The sequence below is a fragment of the Cyclopterus lumpus genome, chromosome 4 (genome assembly GCF_009769545.1).
Source record: "Cyclopterus lumpus isolate fCycLum1 chromosome 4, fCycLum1.pri, whole genome shotgun sequence".
In the NCBI taxonomy this organism is placed as follows: domain Eukaryota; kingdom Metazoa; phylum Chordata; class Actinopteri; order Perciformes; family Cyclopteridae; genus Cyclopterus; species Cyclopterus lumpus.
Window position 1 is genome coordinate 20,008,107 of NC_046969.1, and position 23,922 is coordinate 20,032,028.

At 40.3% G+C, this 23,922-nt stretch overlaps 3 protein-coding genes across 4 annotated transcripts; 1 reads left to right on the forward strand and 2 right to left on the reverse strand.

Moving 5' to 3' along the window:
- Positions 1-532: 532 nt before the first annotated feature.
- Positions 533-6,375, reverse strand: LOC117729761 (ras-related protein Rab-8A). Its single transcript, XM_034531116.1, has 8 exons — positions 5,712-6,375; positions 5,188-5,248; positions 4,367-4,427; positions 3,936-4,013; positions 3,721-3,810; positions 3,540-3,605; positions 3,000-3,050; positions 533-2,906 (listed from the first exon to the last, which is right to left on the reverse strand). Exons 1-8 carry the CDS (start codon positions 5,833-5,835, stop codon positions 2,817-2,819), a joined length of 621 nt encoding a protein of 206 aa, XP_034387007.1. The 5' UTR covers positions 5,836-6,375; the 3' UTR covers positions 533-2,816.
- Positions 6,376-6,414: 39 nt separating this feature from the next.
- LOC117729762 (40S ribosomal protein S27-like) lies at positions 6,415-7,953 on the forward strand. The gene is made up of 4 exons (XM_034531117.1): positions 6,415-6,544; positions 7,004-7,109; positions 7,207-7,317; positions 7,492-7,953. The coding sequence occupies exons 1-4, from the start codon at positions 6,539-6,541 to the stop codon at positions 7,512-7,514; spliced, it is 246 nt and encodes an 81-aa protein (XP_034387008.1). The 5' UTR covers positions 6,415-6,538; the 3' UTR covers positions 7,515-7,953.
- LOC117729760 (tropomyosin alpha-4 chain) lies at positions 7,792-22,697 on the reverse strand. Of its 2 annotated transcripts, none has more exons than XM_034531114.1 (8): positions 22,129-22,696; positions 13,343-13,476; positions 13,124-13,241; positions 12,904-12,974; positions 12,742-12,817; positions 11,591-11,653; positions 10,559-10,628; positions 7,792-9,137 (listed from the first exon to the last, which is right to left on the reverse strand). In XM_034531114.1, the coding sequence occupies exons 1-8, from the start codon at positions 22,258-22,260 to the stop codon at positions 9,055-9,057; spliced, it is 747 nt and encodes a 248-aa protein (XP_034387005.1). In that variant the 5' UTR covers positions 22,261-22,696; the 3' UTR covers positions 7,792-9,054. The 2 variants fall into 2 exon arrangements, with proteins under 2 accessions (XP_034387005.1, XP_034387006.1); XM_034531115.1 differs by lacking the exon at positions 7,792-9,137 and adding an exon at positions 9,160-9,981 and having other exon boundaries at positions 22,129-22,697.
- Between the last annotated feature and the right edge of the window lie 1,225 nt (positions 22,698-23,922).

Genomic DNA, 23,922 nt, shown 5'->3' on the forward strand with positions numbered 1-23,922 from the left:
AATATATAATTCAATGAAGATTCCTGGTAAGTTAGCTGGAGAGACGCTTTAGGTCCAGTAAAAAAAAACAGTTTGGGAAGTTTCCTCCCACAAGTTTGAGTGTCTAAATGAAAAAGTTTTACAGGTGAGTCCTGTTGCAAAGTACCTGTGAAGATGTGTCACATTCCATCTTCTAAACCAAGACATACCTATAAAATATGAGGTAATCCACTTGAAGGAAAAATAAATCCTTAAAAAAGGTCAAATTGGGTGAATACTATAATATAAAAGTGTGGATACATTTTTAATTAACATTATTTTCATTCAAATTATGTGATTTCTCACATTTTATTTATTCAATTACTTAATTCTCATAAAGTCATGCTTGGCAAATGCATAAGAATCTTTATTATGGTTGTTTAAGAAATAATAATTGCATGTGCTTACGAAGTGCATTTTGGATGTCAACTTCAAATGCAAAAAAACAAACACACAAAGTAACCTTCTTCATATTGTTTTGCATATTTAAACATGAATTCCACCCCCCCAAAAAAAAGGTGCAGAAGTTGAAAAACATTTATTTAAGAATCTTTTAATAAATCAAAACACATATCTACAAAATGTGTAGATCAATAAGATTTATGAACCTTCAGTACAATCATTGTAGATCTTATTTACAATTGCTGAATTATTTAATTTATTCCCCATGAAATCCATCAATAATCAGCGATGAAATCCAAATTTAGTTAACATGGACCTGGCGAGAACTACAAATCACATCAAATTCAGATGAAATTTAAGCCAAACTCAGTCTGAAAAAAAACTTTAAAAGAGACTTAACTTTTGAGCGCCAGTTAAACCGAAATTGTGCCACGAGTCAAACCATGTTAACGGCAATGATTTACATCCACAAGTTAACAATTACACAGTTAAATATTAAATTCAGGACTTCTCAGCACCGCTAGAAATGATTTGCACTCACTGTAAAACGTCAGAGGTGGTTTTCAGCTTCCAATTGCTTTCCTATTCCTAAACAGCTCAGAGAATACAAGAGAATTTGGAGTGACGGCAGAAAATAAAACGGCAAGAATCCTTTGCACATTTCTAACTCAAATAAAGCTTGTTGAGTCAAATGTGCAAAGATTTCTGAGGTTTTCTATGCAGAATGCATAGTTCAGAGGGCTGTGATACTGGATCAAAACGAGACAAGTGCTGTTCGAAAAGAGGGGAGGGGAAAAGAGAGAGACTAGGTGGGTGAGGGGTGGGTGCATCTGGGTTTCCCAAAAGCATAAATGGGGATGCAAATGCATAAGAGGCTGGAAAAAGCTAAATATCGATTGATAGGAATGTTGTAATGGGAGACGCATCTCTAAATCAAAGGCCTTCTGTATATGTTCATTATACTAACTCAACAGACATGGTTCAGTGCCAATAGTTCCTAGGAAGCCCACAAACATGAACTATTTTTTTCCAGAAAGAACAAAAAAGGAAAAGTGCATAATAAATTGATAAGAACATAAAAGGGCACTTTGTAATGTTGGTGCTATGTTTTCTTTCCCCTCCATAAATACTGCTAGAGCACAGCCCATCCAAGGCCCAGAAAACAGCTGTGTAGGTGTTCCCCCACTGGAACTGACGACAGGAAGAAGTGTGAATGCATAAAACAATGATTTCATCATCGCTGCGATTCCTTGTGTGCCTCTGCTGCGTAAGAGCATTGCCTCCAGGTGTCAGAGTTAGGTATTGTTATCAGACCAACGCCTACCTGCCACCAATCACATCATATCTAACCCAGAGAAATTGCAATACCTAAAATGACGAGGCAAGCAAGGAGTCTGTGCGCCCTTAAAACAAGCATACTTAGGCCAAGAGCCCAGCCTTACTGCAACCATGTGAATACTTAAAACAGGCTAAACCTGGGCCACACACACACACACACACACACACACACACACACACACACACACACACACACACACACACACACACACACACACACACACACACACACACACACACACACACACACACACACACACACACACACACACACACACACACACACACACACACACACACACACACACACACACACACACACACACACACACACACTAAAGTGGTCACAAGAGGAATGTTTCAGCCTAAGAAAATCAACAGAGGTATAAGTAGAAAAGGTGGCCAGAAGACATGTAAACCCCAATGTTGATATGATGAGAAACATGCGTCGCCACTATTGTTTCATATCGTGAATCCTAATCAATGATACATATTTACATGTTGCGTTTACCTAATGTGGATGTGTAAAAGTCTAGGCCACCAAGTCAGTACACAAATGTGGTATAATAGGTTGGATTATACTCTCATCACCTTGAATATACACATTGCATTATTTGACAGATGGAGTATATTCAAAATGAAGCCTTTTCTGGAAGTAACTTTGAGTGATAAGCATCGAATAACTACGACTTCACCAAGAGACACCCACATCAGTTGAAAGAATTCCTCTTGGAATCAGACATTATTGCGAATAGTAAAGGTTTGATCGGAGGCAGTCTTTAAAAGTCAATACAATCTAAGGAAACAAGTTGGAACCATTAATCTAATGATCAGATTTTGCATCTTACCAAAGCCACAGCAGATAGATTCACAGTTGGCAAGGGAACCAAGAGGGCGGTAAACTTTTGTTTTTCAGAGTAGAGAAACAGAAAAGGAGGAAGACAAATGAGGGAAAATAAAAAGAGAGAGATCAGAGTGTGCGCTGTCCAGTTCTGTCCAGCGGCGGGGGAAGGGGGGAGACAGTTAAGGCGAAGGTGGATGCCAACACTGAAGTCTCCTCAAAGGAGCGTGCAGCGGAAGAAACTGCTCTTCTTGGGTTGTTCTGTAATCTTTACTCCTTGATTGCTGCCTTGCGGGTTATTGCCCTCCTAAAATAAAACAGATAAGAAAGTGCATTCAAATCAGAGAACTGACAACAACAATTACGTTTTATAACAATTACGTTTCCACTACATTCTTACCAGCTTCTTGTCCATTTTTCCTTTAATGTCTCTGGCAAGGGTTAAGAAGGCCTGCAGACAAAAACAATTAAACCATATTACTAATAGCCTTTTGGGTAGCACCAATGGTTTTGGACAAGAGAAATTGCGAGTGTAAATTACAGCAAAAAAACAAAACAGAAGAAACCCAATTGATTCGGAGTCAAATAAATAGAATATATATATATATATATATATATATATATATATTATACAAGTAGTAAACAATGTACATGATATGCACATAATGTGAGGGTTTGTAGTGAACATATATGTAATTACAGTCCAATTAGTGCCTGTATTTAATGGTTTAATAGGATTATTGTCTTTTGCGTGATATGCTATGATAATCTGATTATAGATCAGCCAGTGGGAAACCATAATTGATTTTTCCAGTCTGATAGTGTATTAAGATGTCCTACTTTATTTATAGTCTACAACCACTGCACCCTTTATACAGTACATAACCATTTTTTAAAATCATGAATAACGACAACAATTGCAGGAAAAGTGTGAACTCACATTCTCGACGTTGATGTTCGCCTTTGCACTGGTTTCCATGAACTTGATACCGTACTCCAGCGCCAGCTGTCAGCATAACAAAACAGAATCAGGGTACTTGGGCACAAGCAGCCAGGACAAATAAATATGTTTAGCAAATCAAGCTCTTAAGTGCATTCATTTGTCAACTTTATCATCCCACCTTCTCTCCTTTGTCTTTGGACACCTGTCGCTTGTCATTGAAATCACATTTGTTCCCAAGGACCATCCTTTCCACATCTGCTGAGGCATGCTGTGGGAGATAATTTGGCATGGAGAACAGACAGAATGCATTAGATTAATACACACTTCAGCTTTTTGTTCAAATCAGTGGGAAAATAAAACACACGGTCACATCCAGTAATGTAAAACATGTACCTCTTCTATATTCCGTATCCAGTTCTTGATGTTGTCAAAAGACTTCTCATTGGTAATGTCATACACTAACATGATGCCCTGGAGAAGAAAAGACACAGGAAATGAAGTATCTCATGTGATTTTCCTCTGTCCATGTCGGCCCTTATTACTGATGGATCACATGATTTTGCCAGCTGAAGTAAAAGCATGGCACTTGAATACCAAAGGAAACAGGGATCAATTAGGTTCCTGGAGTAAAACAAGCAGACACAGGCATCCAGTTAAACTAGAATTAAAGCAGACACCAACTAAAATACCATACCATTACAATGTCCCAGGCATGTGCAAATGAACAATAACAATGGTGGGTGTGGTTCTGGTAAAGGTTGATGCTGCGGTGCACACACTCGAGATACTATAGTTTGAGTTGTTAAGATGACAATGCAACCTACCATGGCTCCCCTGTAGTAGGCTGTCGTGATGGTCCTGAACCGCTCTTGTCCTGCTGTATCCCTACATAGAAAACACAATTTATTTTACTTTACTTTTAAAAAAAACAGCAACTTTGAGGACAACAAAGACAATATTTGAGCAGCCAAAGAGCACAGCTGTTGTTGGCCATGACCATTCAAATAGAATAACTTATATATTATTGTATTTCTATGGTCTGGACATAGCTACAATGCTAATTGCTCTTTAAACCTATTTTCTCTACAAGTATTAAAAAAGGCCCACATAGTGAAGATAAGTTCACTTTAGAGTAATGTGGTTCCAGTCTTTCTGCAAGAGTGAACATATAACACCTCAATATTGAAAGCACAAAATAAATAGATGCCGATTACCTCATCTAAGCTTTAGTAAGACAAAGCAAATTGCAAATATTGCTTTGATGTACAACTTTTAGATGAGGATATATATTGGTACACATATTGTTAGTCTGTACTGGTGGAAACAGCTATCTAAACTGTTGCATTTACTGAGAGCTGATATTTATTCATGTACAAAGAAAATCATGAAGTTGATAGCGTTGTCTTATTTAATAACAGCAAATACAGATTTTAATTTTAGAGACAATAAAATCAGATATCGTCAAAGGTTATAGTTATTTATCGGAAATATAGTTTTTTTTTTTACAGCCCCCCATTGCCACGAGTATTCAACTTGATTTTGAAGTGTCAACTGAAGTGTATTGATCATTCTTTATGAATCTTTCTTCTGCCGCATCATGTCAAGCTGTGACATGAAAGCATTGTATGTACTGTGACCATCTTACCATATCTGTAGCTTGATCTTCTTTCCATCTAACTCTATTGTTCTGATCTTGAAATCAATACCTGAGGGGGGAAACAAAAGTCACACAACTCAACTTAACTCAAGCACATCTTTCACCTGTCAAAAATAACACACTGCACAGCACTGACATCAATGTTTTATTTTGGGAGCACTTGAAGGATTCATTAATATGCTCTGTCACGTTGGCTACGAGAGTGCGAAGTACGGACAGGAACTCGTGTAAAAAAATGACTCTGCCACCTAACGTTAGCTCACTGACAGCTTTGTAGCTCGTTATTTCAGCTGACCATGGCTCACATGTACAGTATATCTACGTCTAAAGTGCTTTCCACGTATATAAAATGGTTAGAATATAACTGTCAGCTCTGGAAAAGAGCCGTCTAACAAGCCGGCTGAGCTGCTTCCTGACTAGCAAGAAAAGTTAGCTCCAGCCTAGCACGACGGGATGGGCTGCTCCCACCAGCTTTCGGCTCAGACAACACTGATAATGTGACCGTTACACACCTATAGTGGAGATAAACGTTGAGTTGAAGGCATCTTCTGAAAATCTGAAAAGCACGCAGGTCTTCCCGACGCCTGAATCGCCGATTAAAAGAAGTTTAAACAAGTAATCGTAAGTCTTCGCCATGTTATTAGTTAGCTTACTCCTGCGGATATCCCGCCCGTTTGTAGAGACGCAGACGTCACTTGCGCGAGAGCTGCCTGTTGGTCAAATCATCTGTCACTCCTCTCTGTCGCCGTGGCTCCGGAAGTTGCTATCCCGTTTGGGTTCACTCGTTTTGATGTGTGCGGTCACCCGGATTAAACGATGTGTTAATTAGTCGTTTGACAAAGTGAATCGCAGAGATGGATGTTCTCGAAATAACCAATATTTAGTCGGTGTTATGGGTGGTTTCTCTTGTGTTGCGTACCACTAAATATATGAGTCAGGTACTAAATATCATATTAAGAGGCTAAAGACGGTTTAAAAGTATATTTAGGAAAAGTTTATTTATATTTCTATTTTTCTATCTAGTGTCTGCATAATTTAATTTAAAAACAACAGATATAGTAGTTAAACTAGTCGGAACAATTAGCTATTATGAATTCATAGTTTTTGACTCTTTAAAGTGTCTTTAAATTATTCTGTCCTCAACACGCACCAGTCTATCCAGAGCCCTCTGTTGCCCCTCCCCTAAAGAGAAAGACACCGCCTGCTCAATCGCTTCCGGGTACCGACCTGTAAACTTACGTCACAACATAACAACAAAGTCCAGTTGAGGGCGCACTTAAAGTCGCACTTTATATATCGTATTTGCATTGAAAGAGAAACCTGCGTTATTTGAGCAAAAATGCAAGTAAGTGAACATATGTGTATTCTTTTGTGGTTAGAAACGTCAGAAGTTGCAGAATACTTTTGATGGACAGAAAGCTGGGCAAACAGTCTTGTTATCAGTCAGTGGATAAACATAATTTCATATAACAGAATGAGAAATATGTATTAATCAGTTGATACATGGGGCGTGCAGTGGTAATATGTCTTAACTATTTCGAAATCCCTATTTTCTGTATTCAGTGTACATGTGTAACGTCTTAGATATGATGCGTGGGCTTGTCTGGACAAGTTTGTGTGGGATCAAAGTATGAATTCATTTATCAGACTATAGAGGGCATTACTGCACAATCAAAACATAAACCAAATACCAATCTCCTCGTCATTCAGTGAATACGTGAAATAATAATAATAATAATACCACAAGGTATTCATTCAATTCTCTGAAATGACAAAGGTAAACATCCTCTTATCTCGGTTGCAGGATAAGGATCTATTGTACCCCAGTCTTGCCAAGGAGAGGAGTAGGCACAAGAAGAAGAGGCTGGTGCAGAGTCCAAACTCCTACTTCATGGATGTCAAGTGCGCGGGTAAGACTGTACATTTGGTATTGGTTTTCTAATGGGATTAAGTTAAATGCTTTAAAGTGGTATATTCTGATTGATCTTATTCTCTGTTACTCCCCAGGCTGTTACAAGATCACCACCATCTTCAGCCATGCTCAGACAGTAGTACCTTGTACAGGCTGCTCTGTAATCCTCTGTCAACCAGCAGGGGGGAAATGCAGACTAACTGAAGGTAAAGTACATTAATATATATATCGACATTGCTTTGGATTTCTCCCAAGATATGAAAGAGAGTGGATATATATATGACTGTAAAAAAAATTAAGAAAAACAGTATCCATTATATCCTTCTTACGGTTTTGACTGTGATGAGATATTGAATTAATTTGCTTTTTTGTCTGTCTAGGCTGTGCCTTCAGAAAGAAATAGTCCTGAACAGAAAATGTGCAAAACCCCCATGAGGGGCAGCTGGAAGAATGGACCATGGGTTTAGCCGTTAAATCCTTCGTAGATAAATGTATCTGTATCTTGAAAATGTGGAATGAAATGTCATCCCCCTCCCACGGCGGTGTTTCATACACTAGAGCAGGAGAGGAGCTGTGCAAGCTCAAGATACACTTAAATCATAGACATGCCATATGATTAGAATGAATTATATCTGATTGATATTTGATTTTTAGAAATGCACACAAAGTCCAATGAGTCATGATTTCTGTAAAACATTTATTAAGTTGACATGGGGGGGCGGGGGTTGGTGAACAATATGTTTCAAAATGGCCTCGGTCATGAGTGAAGCGCTTTTCATGGCCCTGTCAGGAGATGAATCCATGATGGCCATCACAAACAAAAATAAAACATTTAAAGAATGTATTGTCTGTGTTATGTGTGTTCTTTGGTGTTGAGAGTTCCCATGGCAAATTAAGAAGTTGTGTAAATAAAACAAAACCAAAAATAATCATAGCAATACAATTTCTCAAATACCTAACATTACTCTACTATATACAATAAGTATCCGTGGTTGATAAAGCTTGACTTGAGCTCCAAGTGGTTTTGGGTTACGCTCGCACATGTAATACAAAATATTGTAAATCTAGTAAATATTGGCTACTTATGGCAATCATGATGAATGTGTCACCGGTCAGGTCAAACTCAGGGATAGGTAGTACAGGTAAGAAATACAAGTCACTTCTAGATGCTGTACATGCACAGCTCTCAGGTTTTGCACAGATTTCCACCCAACAAAATAGAGTAACAATATTGTTATGCACATACATACTCTGTGCATCTTCAACAGGTAGGCCTCGGGATAATAGGGGAATGGCAAAAAGAGCAATTCTTTTTCTAATGAAATGTTGGGAAGCCCAGAGAGACTGGGCAGCATGTGCCTTGACCTGTTTATTTATCAATGAAACCTTTCCATAAGGTAACCTGTTAACTCGTAGCCCCTTAATACAGCGTGACTGTTGACTAACGCTGTATCACCACCGGGTGGCACTTCAGAGCCAAAATGTAGCCGCAGCAAAACCCAACACCATCTGTAGCATGTGTGTTAACATAATTAGTCAGAGGCTTAATGTATGTGCACATATAATGTAAAATTGAGCCAGTTTAAGTGGTTCAAGCAGTGACCAAATCTGAGGTTTCATTGGGTGTGTTAGTTGCCGGTTCTTTTTGAATGAGTGGTCAAATATAATTTCTGGGGAGAATTTCTGCAATCACAGCTGGGGACAAAACAAAAGAAGCAATGGGGTCATAATTACTTCCCATCATAAAAAAGAAAAAAAAAAAAATGAAGAAAAAAAAGAAACCAAGTTGTGCCTTAGAAAAAAAAAACATCAAGGACAAGCATTAAGTTAATCCCCCTTCACACTGGGAATAAAGATTTTACAGGTCGAAATGTGGAATGGAGTCGAACATTAAAGGAATGTTACGTGACGATCTCATCCTCTCCGGCTTCCTCTCTGTGCTTTTATAAGCTGTTCAGTTCCTGCAGGGTCTGGTCCAGGACTTGATGCATACCCAGATTCTCCTCTTTGGCTTGTGATAATTTCTCTGGAGAGAAAAAGAAAAAGGGACATGGTGAAGCCTTAACCATCAGCATAAAATACAGCTGGAGCCACAGCAATGTATTTTATAGGTTCGTCAGCATCCCTTGCAAAACAGCGCGGAGCACTGTTTTACTGAACAGATGTTTTGCATAACTATTTTGGTTAAAGTTGTGCCACATGCAAAAACCTCAACCACACTGCTGTGCCTTTCATGCATAAACTGCTGACTGTTAGTAGATTACACTATGGATGTCTTAGAGAGGACTTGTGTGCTGCATTTGTTGTATTTGATGCTACCAAGTGTAAAATCAGTACACGCATATATCAGAAACTATCAAAAAGGAGTTAGCTTTACAACCAAAATAGTGTTTCAAAGGGTCAAAGGGGATTTCAAGCTGCAATTAATTCACACAAAAAAAACAGAGTAAATCTCACCTTGTCTCATATAAACTTCCTGATAATTAGACGCACAATGTACAGCTACCAGTTTGACAAAATCAGACTGTTGGTTACTTAATTACAGAGTTCACAGAGTGCATGGTAACGTACACTACGTAGCTGAGGTTATGCATCAAACGCTTTATACTGTAACACTTGAGAAACAAAAGCTGTGAAGTAGGAAATCCTTTTTTTTAATTCATAATTTCCTGCATAGAAAGTTGGGAAGAAGACACAAACAGTATGATCCACAGAGAGAATATGAATTCAAAGCACAGGACAGAAAAAAGTGAAGTGAGAGGCAGACAGAGAAAGATGTCAGCGCATCTACAGAGATGTCATGTCATTAAGGGCATGGTCCAGCTCCTCACTAATGGCCTTGTACTTCAGCTTCTGAGCATACAATTCATCTGGAGGTCAGAGGTCGACAGGAAGTACAGGCAGGTTGTCAGGGACAGCGGCGACACAAAGAAGCCAAAAGCAGGATGAGAATGAGAGGCAGAAGAAGAGCAGAGGGAGGAAGGAGAAGACAAAAAAAATAGGTCAGGCTTAAAAAATGCAGAAATGCTTGGAAGAAAGAATGATGCATATCTAATTACGCGTATGGCTCTTGAGCTGGGTGAGCTTTGAGCATTTAAAACCTGCTTTGACTGTGTAAGTCTAATAAGTCAGCTGCCTTTGGTTTGACAGCAAAATAATGCTGACGAAAAAAACACATTCTGTCCTCTTTGGAGTAGGTCTTTAGTTTAGGAATCCCCATATATTTTGCATGAAGTCCTTTCTTTTCCACAGAATGTATTTACAGTGTTGCTGAAACAGGACTCTCCTTCTGGGGTCTACGTCAAACTGAAAGTAATCGTGCATGTGTGCATTAATGGACCAGGATTAGAGTTGGCCACTGATCTGCAGGAAACTCCGCTAAACAACCTGTTTGTGGTTCATCAACAAAGTGGAACACTGTGACATGTGAGGGGTGCTGATCTCTACCTTCCAGGTCATCAATGGACTTTTCCAGTTTGGCCACGCTCCTCTCTGCAAACTCTGCACGGGTTTCAGCCTAACCGGAACACAGACACAGCATGTTACGAAGTAGAGAGACGCGCTATTACGCACTGAATTCCACATCCAAGGCTGGAATGCGGCAGGGTTTCAAGTTACCCGTTGTTCCAGAGTAACCGTAGATGTTACATGATTTACATTTTCCAGTTTTCAATGCATGCAGATATTGATAATACTTCACCCCTAAAATGATAATTTGTATACCAATTACTTGGTTACCTTGACTTTGTGAAGAAAACTTAGTTTTTGTCGCATGCCACCGCAGTGAACAGAAAATCAAAGATGAATTGAAGAAACGTGTGCAGTATAACCAGTTCTGTGCTCACTACTTCCCAGACTCGTGCATTGTCGCTAAAACTTTACTTTTTAAAACACTTCCACATAAACCGTCATCGCACGGATGAAGAGCGCAAAGCTGTTTATGCGGAAGTGTTGTAAATAGAACGGTTTTAGCAAAGATGCACGTGTCTGGGAACTAGTGAGCATACGACTGGATGAATGAGACTCAGATCATAATGCACGAGTTGTGTGAGTATTTGAAAACTGATGCGATATGTTGGCTGATGGTGAGCGGCGCAGCATTTACATAGTCATCAAGTTTTCCCTCTGTTTCTGGATTCTCCATTCACCGCAGAAGCATGCGAGACAAAAAAGATTTTCTTCACAAATTCAAGGTAACCAACAAAAAACATCTTGAATCTAAAGCTTGATGAATACGTTTTTTTTGGCATTTCTTTTTTTTTAAGATGTAGCCAGTAGAGGGAGATTGGATATTTAGGGAGAGAGCATCATGGCCGAGAGGTCACGGCCTGATTTGACCCTGAGACACCACAGTTACATTGTATCCTGTAGTCCTCTACTAAAGTGCCAGCTTATATTTGGGACAATGCTGATGTGTTTCCCTTCCAAAAACCCACACTACATGGTCAAATAGTGTGATCACTAGAATCCGGGTCTCACCTCCTTCAGTTTGTCAGTCAGAACTTTGATCTCCTCCTCGTACTTGTCTTCTTTTTCTGAGTACTTTTGACATACAGAGACACAGAGAAACAACGTTACCTCATCAGTTACAGAAATGCAAACCCATGCTTTCACCTTCAAATGCACACAATGAATGTGAACACACACACACACACACATACACACACACTCATCACACAAGGACGATAATTGCTCCAACAGCAATGGCATCATTCCTTCGGAAGCAGGAGGCGAGGCGTTGGCATGGCCTGGGAACAAGCTGTGCTGCGATGCCACTGCAGGCCTGACTGAACAAAGCTATGGCAGGTATTTCTTAAAGTCCTGTGGTATGTCTTCATTCTGCCTGTCTGTGCCTGGGGAGGAATTTGACGTAGCAAGCAGGAAGAATGCGTTGCAGGTCTCTACTAGATGCTGGTCTCTACTAGCTGCTGGTCTCGACTAGCTCCTGGTCTCTACTAGCTGCTGGTCTCGACTAGCTGCTGGTTTACGTTTATTAAAACACAGAATGCTGCCAATAACCCCTCCAAGTTCTAAGATATTCATCGCCAGCGACTGCTTCTTAGCACTAGTTTTGAACATGATATTAAATTACTTAATTAAATTAAAACAGTCCAGCCATGTTGATACGTTCAGGTTTGCATCTAAACAGGGGAGATAAATGGTATGGCCTGATGATACACAATTATAATAGAGGTTGTATGAAACAATACTTTGGTGATAAGGTATCCCTCCCTACTCACTCAAATTACTGTCCACTGAGCCATGAGAACAGCATATGGGGAGATGAGCACACGCTGGTTTCCAGATTGTTGTATATATTTAGATTGTGTATTTTTGAAAGAGAAGAAAAGCAACTCCATAAACCATCAATCAGCTGTGTAAGTATTTGCCAATACGATTAGAAAATTAAGTTTCACCATTGATGCATTTTTAACAAATACATTTGTATCTATATAAAAAAGAGAAGTGTGTTTCAGTCTGCTGCATTTTTCCTGTGTGGAAAAAACACCACTAATCTGGCTGCTCAGGAGGCCAACAAAAGAAGTATTACTTTGAGCTAAATGTGTATTTCTGCTGCACGGTCCAGTCATCGCCATGCATGTCCCTCACATGCAACGTGACACTCTCACCTTCTCAGACTGGGCTTCTAAGGACTTCAGGTTGTTGGTCACATTTTTCAGCTCCTCCTCCAGGTCCCCGGCTTTACTGTGGAGGGAGACAGACACATGCTTGGTTTCAATGGGAGAGCGACATGCATGTGTGTATTTGCTCGTGTGTTGGCGTAGTTTTACCATTCTGAGAGCTCGGCCCTCTCCTCAGCTCTCTCCAGCTCTCCTTCCAGGATCACCAGCTTACGGGCCACCTGGGGCAACAATCAATACAAGTTGTTGGACTCGAAGCACAATAGAATCCAAACAGACAAGAGGCCCGATTAAAGACGAAAAAATTAAAAAAGGAAAAGTTGAGTGCATCCCAGTCTTGCTCTGAACCAGCTCTCGCTGTCAAACTCACCTCCTCGTATTTACGGTCGGCCTCCTCTGCAATGTGTTTAGCCTCCTTCAGCTGCATCTCCTGAATCTCCATCTTCTCCTCGTCCTTCGACGCTCGGTTCTCAATCACCTTCATCCCCCTGAGACATAAATGAGGCTTTAAATGATGTTGTGAACACCAGGAACACACATTATCATCGAAAGAAGATCGAGGTTTCATCTTTTTTTAATACAAACTGACCTCTCGCTCTCATCTGCGGCCTTCTCAGCCTCCTCCAGTTTCTGCAGTGCTGTGGCCAGCCTCTCCTGGGCTCGGTCCAACTCCTCCTCCACCAGCTGGATCCTACGGTTCAGTCCTGCTACATCACCCTCCGCCTGTGAGGAGGAAAAATGTGGGAAGAGAGAAATGTAGTCATTCATTCATTCCACTTTATATCGTCCAAGCTGGTCTTTCCTTCCCTCTTTTTTCCCCACCATGAACCCGACAGAGAAGGAAAAGGAACAAAGAGGGCAGTGGGGGGAGAGAAAAGTCAGCAACACTGTGATAAGTCTAAGACAATGTTACAAATTTACAAAATTGGCATTTTATTCATGAGCTTCTCACATGAGGAGTGCAGAGTAGTCAGGGAATGAAAGTTCAGGCAGAACATAATATTGGTATTTTCTACCTTTTCTTTCTAAGTATCTTCCATCTTTTTAACCTGAACAACTTCTTTTTTTTTAAATAAATTGAGCGATTATGTATTTTTGGAAAATACTCAATGACAACTTTAGCTCATTTCTTCCTTAAGTTAGACTTTTTGTATAATAGAAACAAAAACTAAAGTTGAGAGTTATTAGTGAATATCTAAAGTCGTTTGGGGTAAAACATTTTTTACCACTGCAAAGAAACTGAGTATCTTCTTTTAAAAGGTGTTACTAGTGGATTGAGGCAGCCATGTTGGGAGAAAGGCAGCTACAAATACATTTAATTCCATCTATAAGTGAGATATGATAATCTATTCATCACGCTCTTGGGCGCGCTATTCATTTCATAAATCGATAGTTGTCTCGCTGATGGATAATAATAGAAATGGAGACAGCTGGAGGTCCTTGTAGGATCTTCTACAGAAGCGGTCTGGCTGGAGAGTGTAATCCTTTTTAATATCTGAAGATCATGGGACTTTGGAGTTGAATGAAACATTTATAAAAAATAAAAAAAAACTCAATTTCCGGTGACTGTGAATGCAGAACTGGAACCAGGTTGGGCAAATGAGCTTCTTCTCATCTGCCTTTGGTAAACAAAGGCACAGAGGGGAAAAAGAAAGCAAACAGACAACTAAACAGGCATTTCCTCTCAGTGGGACAGGGAGTTTATCCAACCACCACCTCCTAGGGAGCCGCTCTCAAACTGGAAACCCGCCCACCTCAGTTTTCATCCAAAGGTCACAACAAAGAGACTGTCCACTGTTCAACGTTTACGACCAGGTAGCTCAGACGGCACTACGTAGCTGCACTTTTATACCGCCACAATGCTAAATTATTCATTCAAACTCAGACAAGTTAACTCCCCGTTACTAAGATGAAACACCTGGGGATTTCTTAGACAAACAGACGTTATTCTGTGCTGCGTTACAGGGCGGCAGTTAGTAGGTCAGTGACTCATTAGCTAGTCATTCAGTCCAGAAGTCAGGTTGCCGGTCGGATTAACAGTCCAAGTGTAGTAGACGAGTCATTAAGGCAGCATTTTTGCAAGATAACATCATTACGAGAGACAATAGAGAAAGGATTGGCAACGAGGAGGAAAGGTAACACTGCAGGGAGAGGAAGAGCAAGCTCAGAAAGCTCAATGGAAAAGAGTTACTCAGGCTGTTTGTGCACAGAATAAATAGACTTCTCATCTTCCATTCTGTCAGACACTCAATATTTCAGGAAATGAAAGCATGGTTTCCTGCTCGTTGGCAGCTGGCCTCTTTTTAAAATGTTTAAGATTTTCTCCCCCACATCTCCATGTCACCCTAAACTGCTGACTAGCCAGTCAGTCTTTCCACATTTCTTTCTCTCTCTCTCTCTCTTTCTCTCTCTCTCTCTCCCTCTCGCCCTCTCTCTCCCTCTCTCTCCATCTCTCTCTCTGCCCTACTGCACCCAGAGCTGCCAGGGGAGGCCGCTGATATGAGACAGGAAATGTCTGTCAGACTAGCATTGACGTGCCTTAAAACCAAACCTAACATGTTGAATGAAATGAATGAAAAGTCATAAATCGGTCAGACAGCTTGAAATCTCATCGGCAATGTCCTTCACGCAGGTTCACCTCTGTCGACACTACATCTGTGTGGTGAGAAACGTTGAGCAGAATTAAACCGGAGCCTGAAATAACAGATATCGTTACTCCCTTAGTGAAGCAGTGTGCCGTGGAGAATACCGCCTGCACACAAACAAGCAAGCTATTCACGAGGCTTTAGGTTCAGCCACACATCAGACGCCGTAATGCACCTCCAGACACACGCACACTCTGCAAACATGCAAACAAACACTGTCACTCGGCCGATCTCCAGCTAGCAACCGGTTAGTTGCCTGTCAAGTAAAAGGTGTGTCGTCATTCGTCAAGCGACACACAAATGCAAAAGGTCTTGCGGCAATATAATTACACTCTCAATCAGATGTGTGCAACCTGGTGTGGTATCTGTCATCAGCTTTTACCAATCACAGGCGGGGAAACCCCTTTGCAGACAGAGACCGCCTTGTGTCAAGTAAAGAAGCTTATGTGCATACTGAACATACTCTCATGCCTCTAATTCACTCAACCATGACCACAGAAAAGAATAGTCGTTCCTCTAAGTCCTTAAGATGGTGTTGGAAATACATTTCCTACAGCTTATTAAACTCTTTTTACACATGCTGAGAGCAACACAAGCTATTTTAGTCTTCAAAGCTTTTGAAAAAAAGAACAAATGTTCAGGTAAAGGTCATAAGAATTAAGAACCACAAAGTTGTAGAACAAACTTTTACTCTAAAAATAGACTGCAAACACTACTTTGCAAATGAGGATCTTGAAAAAACAGTGACAGGACATCAGCTGCCCAACATTCTTTCATTTCCTCCCTCTGATTGTTCTTTCTTTCAGAACTGGTACTCTCTCCGTCTCTGGCCATGCCCCTTCCTTTAGCAACCACTTTGCATTCTCTGGCTGCCAGGGACGCACCACTGCCTTATATGGTAAAACAAACTATGGAGAATGTTTGTGGTGAGGTATCAGGAAGATTGTGTCAGTGAGCACACATGCGCACAGGCACAGGCACACACGCACACACACACACACACAAACACACACACACACACACACGTATATACACAATGTATATTCTGTAAAAGATACTGGACGACAAGTAGCTGCTCTGCTATCAGGTTGTCTTAATATGTAACCATGCTATCGCTGCTGGCTACTTAACAGCTCCCCTTGACCAGTTCGTGCCTTGACATTCAGTCATAGTGGCTGGAACATTCCTAAAGAATAGTTTAACATTTTTGGGAGACTTTCTTATTTGCTACCTTGCTGAGAGTTAGATGAAAAGATTGATGCCAATCACCATATAGTTAGCTTAGCACGAAGACTGAAAACAGAGGCAAAGAGTTGGCAACCTGGCAACCACACCATGACAACCATATTCTGTAAAACCACAGTGTCGTTTTTACATTTCAGCTCTTTGAATGCATGAAACAAACGAGATATAACGTGTTAATTTGTGAGCTTTAGAGGAACTGGTTACTTATTGTAACCAGTAGCTGTTTCCAGTCTTTAAGCTAAGCTAACCGGCTGCTGGCTGTCGCTTCATATTTAATGTAAAAACACAAGGGTCGTGTCAATGTTTTCATCTAACTCAAGAAGAAACTACAGGGAGCAGTAAAAGTATTTTCACTAAATGTCAAACGATTCTTTTCACAGTCAGTGCTGCCTGCTTATTCTGTATTATTTTGTCCATGATAGCAAGCGAGCTGGCCAGTCGTTTAAATCATGGCTTGTCCATCTCAAGCATCCCTATAGGACTCTCATGTGCCTTTCCCTTACCTCTCTGTCTCTGGTCTCTACTTAGTAAACAGTCTACTGACTTTTAAGATACAGCACAGTTCCACAAGGAGTGACTTAAGAAATACCTGAGTGTATTAGAGACCAGATCAAGGACAAGTGAAAGAGGAATCTAATTATTGGCTGATTCCAGGGCAGTGGGCTAATGAGCTGCACAATGCTGTTGGGGTTGAGTGGAAGTTATTCCTGACACTGCTGCTCGCCACTCTCAATGTGACTGTGTGTCTGTGAGTGTGTAATCTTTTCCCATAAAGATCTGTCATGCAAAGAGAGCTGCATACAATGTATAGGCCAGCCTGTTATGAGGTGTGATATGTAAAAGAAGGTCATTAAACTTCCAGACAAGCGTCACAATGACGTCTCTCTGTGCAAAAAGTAGTTTGTCAGACTTTTCCCCAGATCTGGAGCTAGTTTGAGTCTTTGCTGCACACTCTATTGTCTAATACTGACAAGAGGTTCCTTGAAACCCATTTGTTAAGAGGCCCTTCAGGAATCTACAAAATACAACAGGAACCAAACTATTTAGATAGTTTTCCTTCTTGGTTTTATTGGAATTTGCATATATCATAATTGTGTGGTCTCTGAACACATGGGTGATGGAACCACCAGCAATCTTTTTAGCAGTTTATCCTATCGCAATACAACTTTTAATCCAGTCCTTTTGGGCTAATTTATTACCACTTCCACTCTGCAGTACTAGCACCAACATGCTAAAGGATGCAGGGATCCTGCTTTGATGAAAGCATCCCGGAAAATGTTTGAAGCAACTCACTGAGCCTGGTATGCATATATATCTATGAAGGAATAGGCTGGCATCATATCCACTCTCTAAATGCTACTTAATTACATTTTAGCAAATTTAGTTTTGCAACCCGCAACCTTGGCCTGCATAATCAGCAATGCCACAAGCCACTAACATGGGAGTTTTCTACAGAATGGCAGCGACTGCCAAAATGTAACATGTGGCAGTTAAATTTGGAAAGTTGAGCTATTTCCAGGGAGAAAGTCCAAAGAAAACAGTGAAACCAGGAAGTAAATCTTTCCACGGAATCTGTGGCGTCTGCTCGAGGCCTTCCTGAAAACCGTCAAGCTCCCTGACCACACCAACAAGCAAACAGATGAAACCACTCGTTCATTTTGACAAACTGATGAGCTGAGGGAAGTTTATCTAAATTACTTCCTGCAATTAACTTTTACAGTTGTCATGTAAGTAGGATACAACATCAGTGTGTCTAGCAAATCCAATGTGTATGTCACAACAGTACAATAGATGAAGAATTTCTATATAGAAACAGATAATAAATTAACGTTGAATAAACTGACAAGAGCTGAAGTGGACTGGAATATCCACCACAATATATTCCACCACACACACTAATCTTCCTGTTGATCAAGGCTGGAGCTCAGGGACAGGAAGTGTTGGGAGTAGAAGCACAGGAAGTGCTGGACCAGAGTCGGTAGACGACGTCCTGGGAGGGGCAGTTGTTCTGTGTGTGTGTGTGTGTGTGGGTGGGACCTGCTTCCCAATGCTTATACCTCAGTGGAGGTTTTGAGTCCCACTTCCCTTTTCATCTGGTTTTAGATATGGATCAACAACTGCATTTTACACCAATTATCACCATGGCAATCATTGTACAAATTGGAAATTTGCTTCCATATTATAAGGAGCTAACCAGACCCACAATATGGTTTGTTCCACAGATCAATCTGAGAAGCATGAAGCATCTTTACCATTGAGAAAGGCCTTCATTGCCATTCTTCTCTCTTCTTTCCATAAATAAATACTCTCCACTTCTGATCCAACTGTTGCTCTTGCATCATTTACACTAACCTCTTTAGGAGGCGCCAGTGTTGTTTATAACGTACAGTCCCCTCTTTGTTGTTACGTCACTGACCCCCACCCCCCCACCCCCTAGCTCCCAACAAGGCGCTGATTGGTCTGAACCACTGACAGTTTGGACACAGACACATTAACTGAGGCATGACAAGATGGATGTTCATGTGATCTTGGGATATTGTGAGAATCCAGCTTCAATGCAAGGTAAATGAAGAGCAGCAGATATGGTTCACCTGTGTCGCTCACACAGCTTTCAGGTTCATAAATTAAGTACAAATCATCATCTTCGGCCTGACTCTCAACTCTGAAACTTCCAACAAGTAAGTGCTGTGAGCACTTTGAAAGAACAGCTCCGTGAGAATAACGGCTGTAATTAAAACACATCTAAGAAGGTCAAATGAGCATTCAGGCCTATGTCATGTCTCTTTAATCAGCATTATTGGGTTACGTCTCTAGCAGCGTCAAAACCAAAGTTGAAACAAGCAATTACTTTTTTGTTTATGTTAGATAAGTGGCCAAAGGTTTTTTTTTTTCCCCTGATGCCTTAAAATTTTCAAACAATGATTCATTACCTTAACAGACTCAGCGAGGTTCCTGTTTTGATCTCCCCATGCTTAAATGAAAAGAGTTTTTGTGCCAAGGAATAACTGCAGGTTGCCCTAATTATTCACATATGGGACCACACCAACCCCGCCACACAAGTGCACTGCTCTGTTTGACTATGAATGCACAATGAAATGGAAAAAACATGTTCACATTGCAGATATAGGACAATTTAAATCCACCTAATTAACATTTATAAGCAGTATTTACACTTTCAACAAGTCGTTTACATCCACTATAATGTAGGTCTTAGCATTGTGTTTATTGATCTATTTAACAACATTTGTAACTCCTCCTCTGAAGTATCCATGAGTGGGTGTTGTTATACATACAAAGATTGACACTAGCATATAACATTGACGAGTTTTAACTATAAGATATGTCCTTAATGGAAAATAATATGTTATTAATTGTTGAAAATAGGTTAACATGTCCTTGTGTTGGTTTATAACTACTTTATAAACTACTTCTATGTTTATATACCCCTCATAAGTGATAGAGGAGATTAAGGTTAAGTGTTCTCGTTACCGTAATATAGGGGTAGTAAACCGCACATGGTGACTTCACCAATGGTACACTAGCAATAAGTGTGGAGGAGAGTTTTTAAGGGGAAATATTCAAGTGCCCTCTCATCCGCTTGCCAAATGACTTCTTTCACACTCAGATGTGAATGTTTTTATAAGGATGGCAGCCTTCTAGTATAATGCTATCATATATTGTAGGCTACAATGTCCTAATAATGTCTCCCATTATTAGGACATTGTCTTTCTTAAAATATTGCCACGGACTGAATCAAAATACAGATCAGTTGGAGATTTACATTTTTGATGCGGTGTCATAATTAAACTTAATGTTAACCGTAATACTGATGTGGCAAGAGATGAAAGATGAAACGTTTATATGAACCACCAGAAGTACTAGTAATCTATCTGTTTTAGATTTAAAGTATGCCTGCAGGTTGGAGACACACAAGGCCATTAAATGAGCGAAGGACAAAAGGCATCCACCAAAACAATCACAATCTCACAAAATGTTGAAGTCAAGGTACTAAATATGTCCCAACATGTATTGACAAACAGACAACTATGACCTTCCTTTAACTTACAGACTGAAATTATGTTTAAATAAATAATGACTGACGTCATTGATGTGAATATACATTGCCTGTTACTTAATAGGCAGTTTGTAACAAAGGGGTAAGTCCTACAGCATGCCAGCTCCTTTCATCATGCAGCTCCCATATCTTTACGGCCACACCTTCCCCTCCCACTCTCCTCGAGTCTGTCTACTTGTCCTGTCATTAACCAACTCCTATGCTAAGGATATGGCACTGAATGCCATAAAGCAGCACGTGAAACAAGTCAAGAATGTTACCTAACTTTGCTGCTTAGCATTTTTTTTTTCACAATCCACTCTCTACCTTTTCTGTATAAAGTTACACAACTCGGATGTAGACAGAGTGACAGACATGATGAATAAAAAAACAGATGATTCACTTTCAAAACATCCATGCTTCTGGTTTCTGATACATGATAGTGTTGAAGGTAGGGCTGAAACTAACAATGTGTTTTATTATTGATAAATCTACCGATTGACAGTGTCAGTAAATAGCAAAAAGAAGTGCACTTTACAACTTTTCCAGAGTTCAAAGTGACAGTCCACAACCCAAATATATTCAGTTTATTATCATGGGAGGCTAATAAAACAGAAGATATTCACATTGTGGAAGATGCAACCAGTACATATTTACTATTTTTGGCTATCAAACAATCAAATGTTTGCTGATTCATTTCATGTTGATCGACTAACCGTTTAAGTAAGAAATAGTTCCAGCTCTAGTTGAAAATTGCACATTTTCCAGACTATTCCTTGGAATCACTAATAACAGAGTAGGCCTACTTTTAAGTATATGTGCCTTTTATTTTCCTATCATCAGCGGAGGCAGGACGGTGCTGTGGTTGGGCATTCAACCAAGCAGCTGCTGGCATACATCCACCCTGCTGAAGTACCACTGAGCAAGCAAGTGAGTGATAAGTTAATTTCCCTGGGGAGTCACACCATTATCCTCTTACTCTAAACGTTGGCAGCTCTAAAAGCTGCTAAGACCTCATTAAAAAGTAGTTACACTTATGATATAATAAAGTATGAACAAGATTTGTATCCATAAGAAGTATTCTGGTCAGACTAATAGATGAATTCAATTGCACAATAAGTTCAACGATGTCTACGTGGTCTACATTATTCACAGTAGTTCTACAGCGGCCTGTAAATCGGACGGCACTGCGCATGCGCACATACATGCAGGAATCCAAACTTTTTTTTCCATTACAGACTCAACCAACGCCTTGCATTGTGGCACAATCACGGCCGCGAGTGAATCAATGACATGTAACGTCGTCTCTTTAGTGCCCGAGCGGTGAATACGGACACGCTAACGTCATTGAAACGGTCTGACAGGCGATAGCAGAGCGGAGCGAGAAAAGAACCGTAAAAGAAAGTCGGCGAGAGGATTTGATTGTCTCACTTTCTCTCGCAGCTCCCGTTCACTGTCCAGCTCTCTCTGGAGGACTTGAGCTCGGTCCTCCGCGTCGTCGGCCTGCTGCTGCAAACACTGAATCTTCCTCTTCACGGCATCCAGAGAGTTCAAACCTGCCATTGTGGACTATTTGCGCAATTTAAGACGACACGTTGAGGTTTCTGGGTTGTGCAAAAAAAAATTAAAAACGACCTACCGCGTCCTGCTTTGTTGGTCTGTATAGAATAATATAACAATGAGAAAAATGACTTTGACCGTTGATAGTTTAAAAAAAATAAAAAGACACACAAAAAACGACGTAGGTCCGGGGCCAAAGTCTTTGAAATGTAAAAGGAAGTCGTTCAAGTGCAAAGAAAAGTTATATAAGCAGAAATTAACGGTGTCCAGGTGTTCTCCAAATGTTTCTTCTGGTCTGTAGGAATGATACGTTCATGGGCCGGAGAGAAAGTTGTCCTCAGGAATGTTGCAGTTTTTGGTCCGGACTGGAGTTTGAGGAGAAGGATTAGAAAAGCTGCGCGGTGAGGAGAGCGCCAGACTGTGGCGGAGGAGGAGAGAGATGGTCGAGATGATGAGGTCAGAGAGGGCGGGGCGTGTGTCCTGCAGTGCGTGTGCGTGCATCACAGTCTCCACGGCGTGTGTGTGCGCGTGTGCATCACAGTCTACGGTGTGTGCGTGCGTGTGAATGTAAAAGTCGATCCTTGTGACTGATATGATCATTGCTGTGAGACTTTCAAAAGACGAAGGAAAGCCAGGACGAGTGACATTCAGATAAAAAAAGGTCCATAGTTTAAAGTCGGTGATATTTCCCTTTATAGACTCACGCTTAAAGTGTGAAGTTTCAATCCTGCTTGAAAACACAATGTACAGTTTACTATGTATTTGAATGCTGAAACAACTTCCAACATGTCATTTTTTCTTGGGAGACGCTGAGATTACAGACTCAACAAATAGAAGAATCTCAAAAGCAAACATCCTGAACTCACAAACATCACAAACTACTCAAAGCTCACAGATTTACACAAGCTGTGAGGAAGGGTCGTGATTTAGTATCGCTTCGGTCACGAAGTAAAAAGGTTGAGAATGAAATAATACGATATATTGTGTAGAGTTAGAGCGATATATAAGATGATAACATGTCTGCATACATGCCAGTCGATAGCAATAAATTATAAATATGTATATATATGCCAAAGATCATGTGTCTCAAAAACACAGATTTTTCCCCGTGAATATCAATATTGGTACTGACTGCAAAAATGCAGCATCAGTCAGGTAATATTATCATTTAGTGATATGATTTGTTTATACTTACATTCAGTGGAATATTAAAACCCAAGTTTATGGTTGCACCGTTACGTTATTCTAAATATCTTGTGGATCATTTTTACAATTCCCGATACAGTTCAGTCAATATCAGTTATGGTTGAAATAAATACCTAATAATGATAACTAAATCTGATCTATTTTTCAGTAAGCCAGAATTTAGGACATGCTTGTAAAATTATGAAAAGTGAAAGGACGGAACATCGGATACAACATGCAGAAAACTAACCACGCGGTGTATATAATACAGAAAACATATTACGTAAACTATCATGCACAATCAAATATAGGTGACATCATAAATGTTTCTATTTTTGAGGAACCGTGTGGCTGATTGTCTTGAAGGAGTATGCAAACAAACATCATCCACCACCTGCCTGCTAGGAGGCGATGTTCATTGTGTGGGTGTAAATCACATTTATGCCACATCCTTCATGTGTTTACCCTCTCTGTTCCCCG

Excerpts from the sequence above, each read along its gene's own strand:
- LOC117729761 (XM_034531116.1), bottom strand. The coding sequence starts at position 5,835 with ATGGCGAAGACTTACGATTACTTGTTTAAACTTCTTTTAATCGGCGAT. Across the intron at positions 3,051-3,539 it reads CGAACATCAACGTCGAGAAT|GCCTTCTTAACCCTTGCCAG; the intron begins GTGAGTTCACAC and ends TTTTGTCTGCAG. Across the intron at positions 2,907-2,999 it reads GAAAAATGGACAAGAAGCTG|GAGGGCAATAACCCGCAAGG; the intron begins GTAAGAATGTAG and ends GTTTTATTTTAG.
- LOC117729762 (XM_034531117.1), top strand. Across the intron at positions 7,110-7,206 it reads CATGGATGTCAAGTGCGCGG|GCTGTTACAAGATCACCACC; the intron begins GTAAGACTGTAC and ends GTTACTCCCCAG. Across the intron at positions 7,318-7,491 it reads GAAATGCAGACTAACTGAAG|GCTGTGCCTTCAGAAAGAAA; the intron begins GTAAAGTACATT and ends TTGTCTGTCTAG.
- LOC117729760 (XM_034531114.1), bottom strand. The coding sequence starts at position 22,260 with ATGGCAGGTTTGAACTCTCTGGATGCCGTGAAGAGGAAGATTCAGTGT. Across the intron at positions 12,975-13,123 it reads CCGACCGTAAATACGAGGAG|GTGGCCCGTAAGCTGGTGAT; the intron begins GTGAGTTTGACA and ends TTGTTGCCCCAG. Across the intron at positions 11,654-12,741 it reads TAGAAGCCCAGTCTGAGAAG|TACTCAGAAAAAGAAGACAA; the intron begins GTGAGAGTGTCA and ends GTATGTCAAAAG.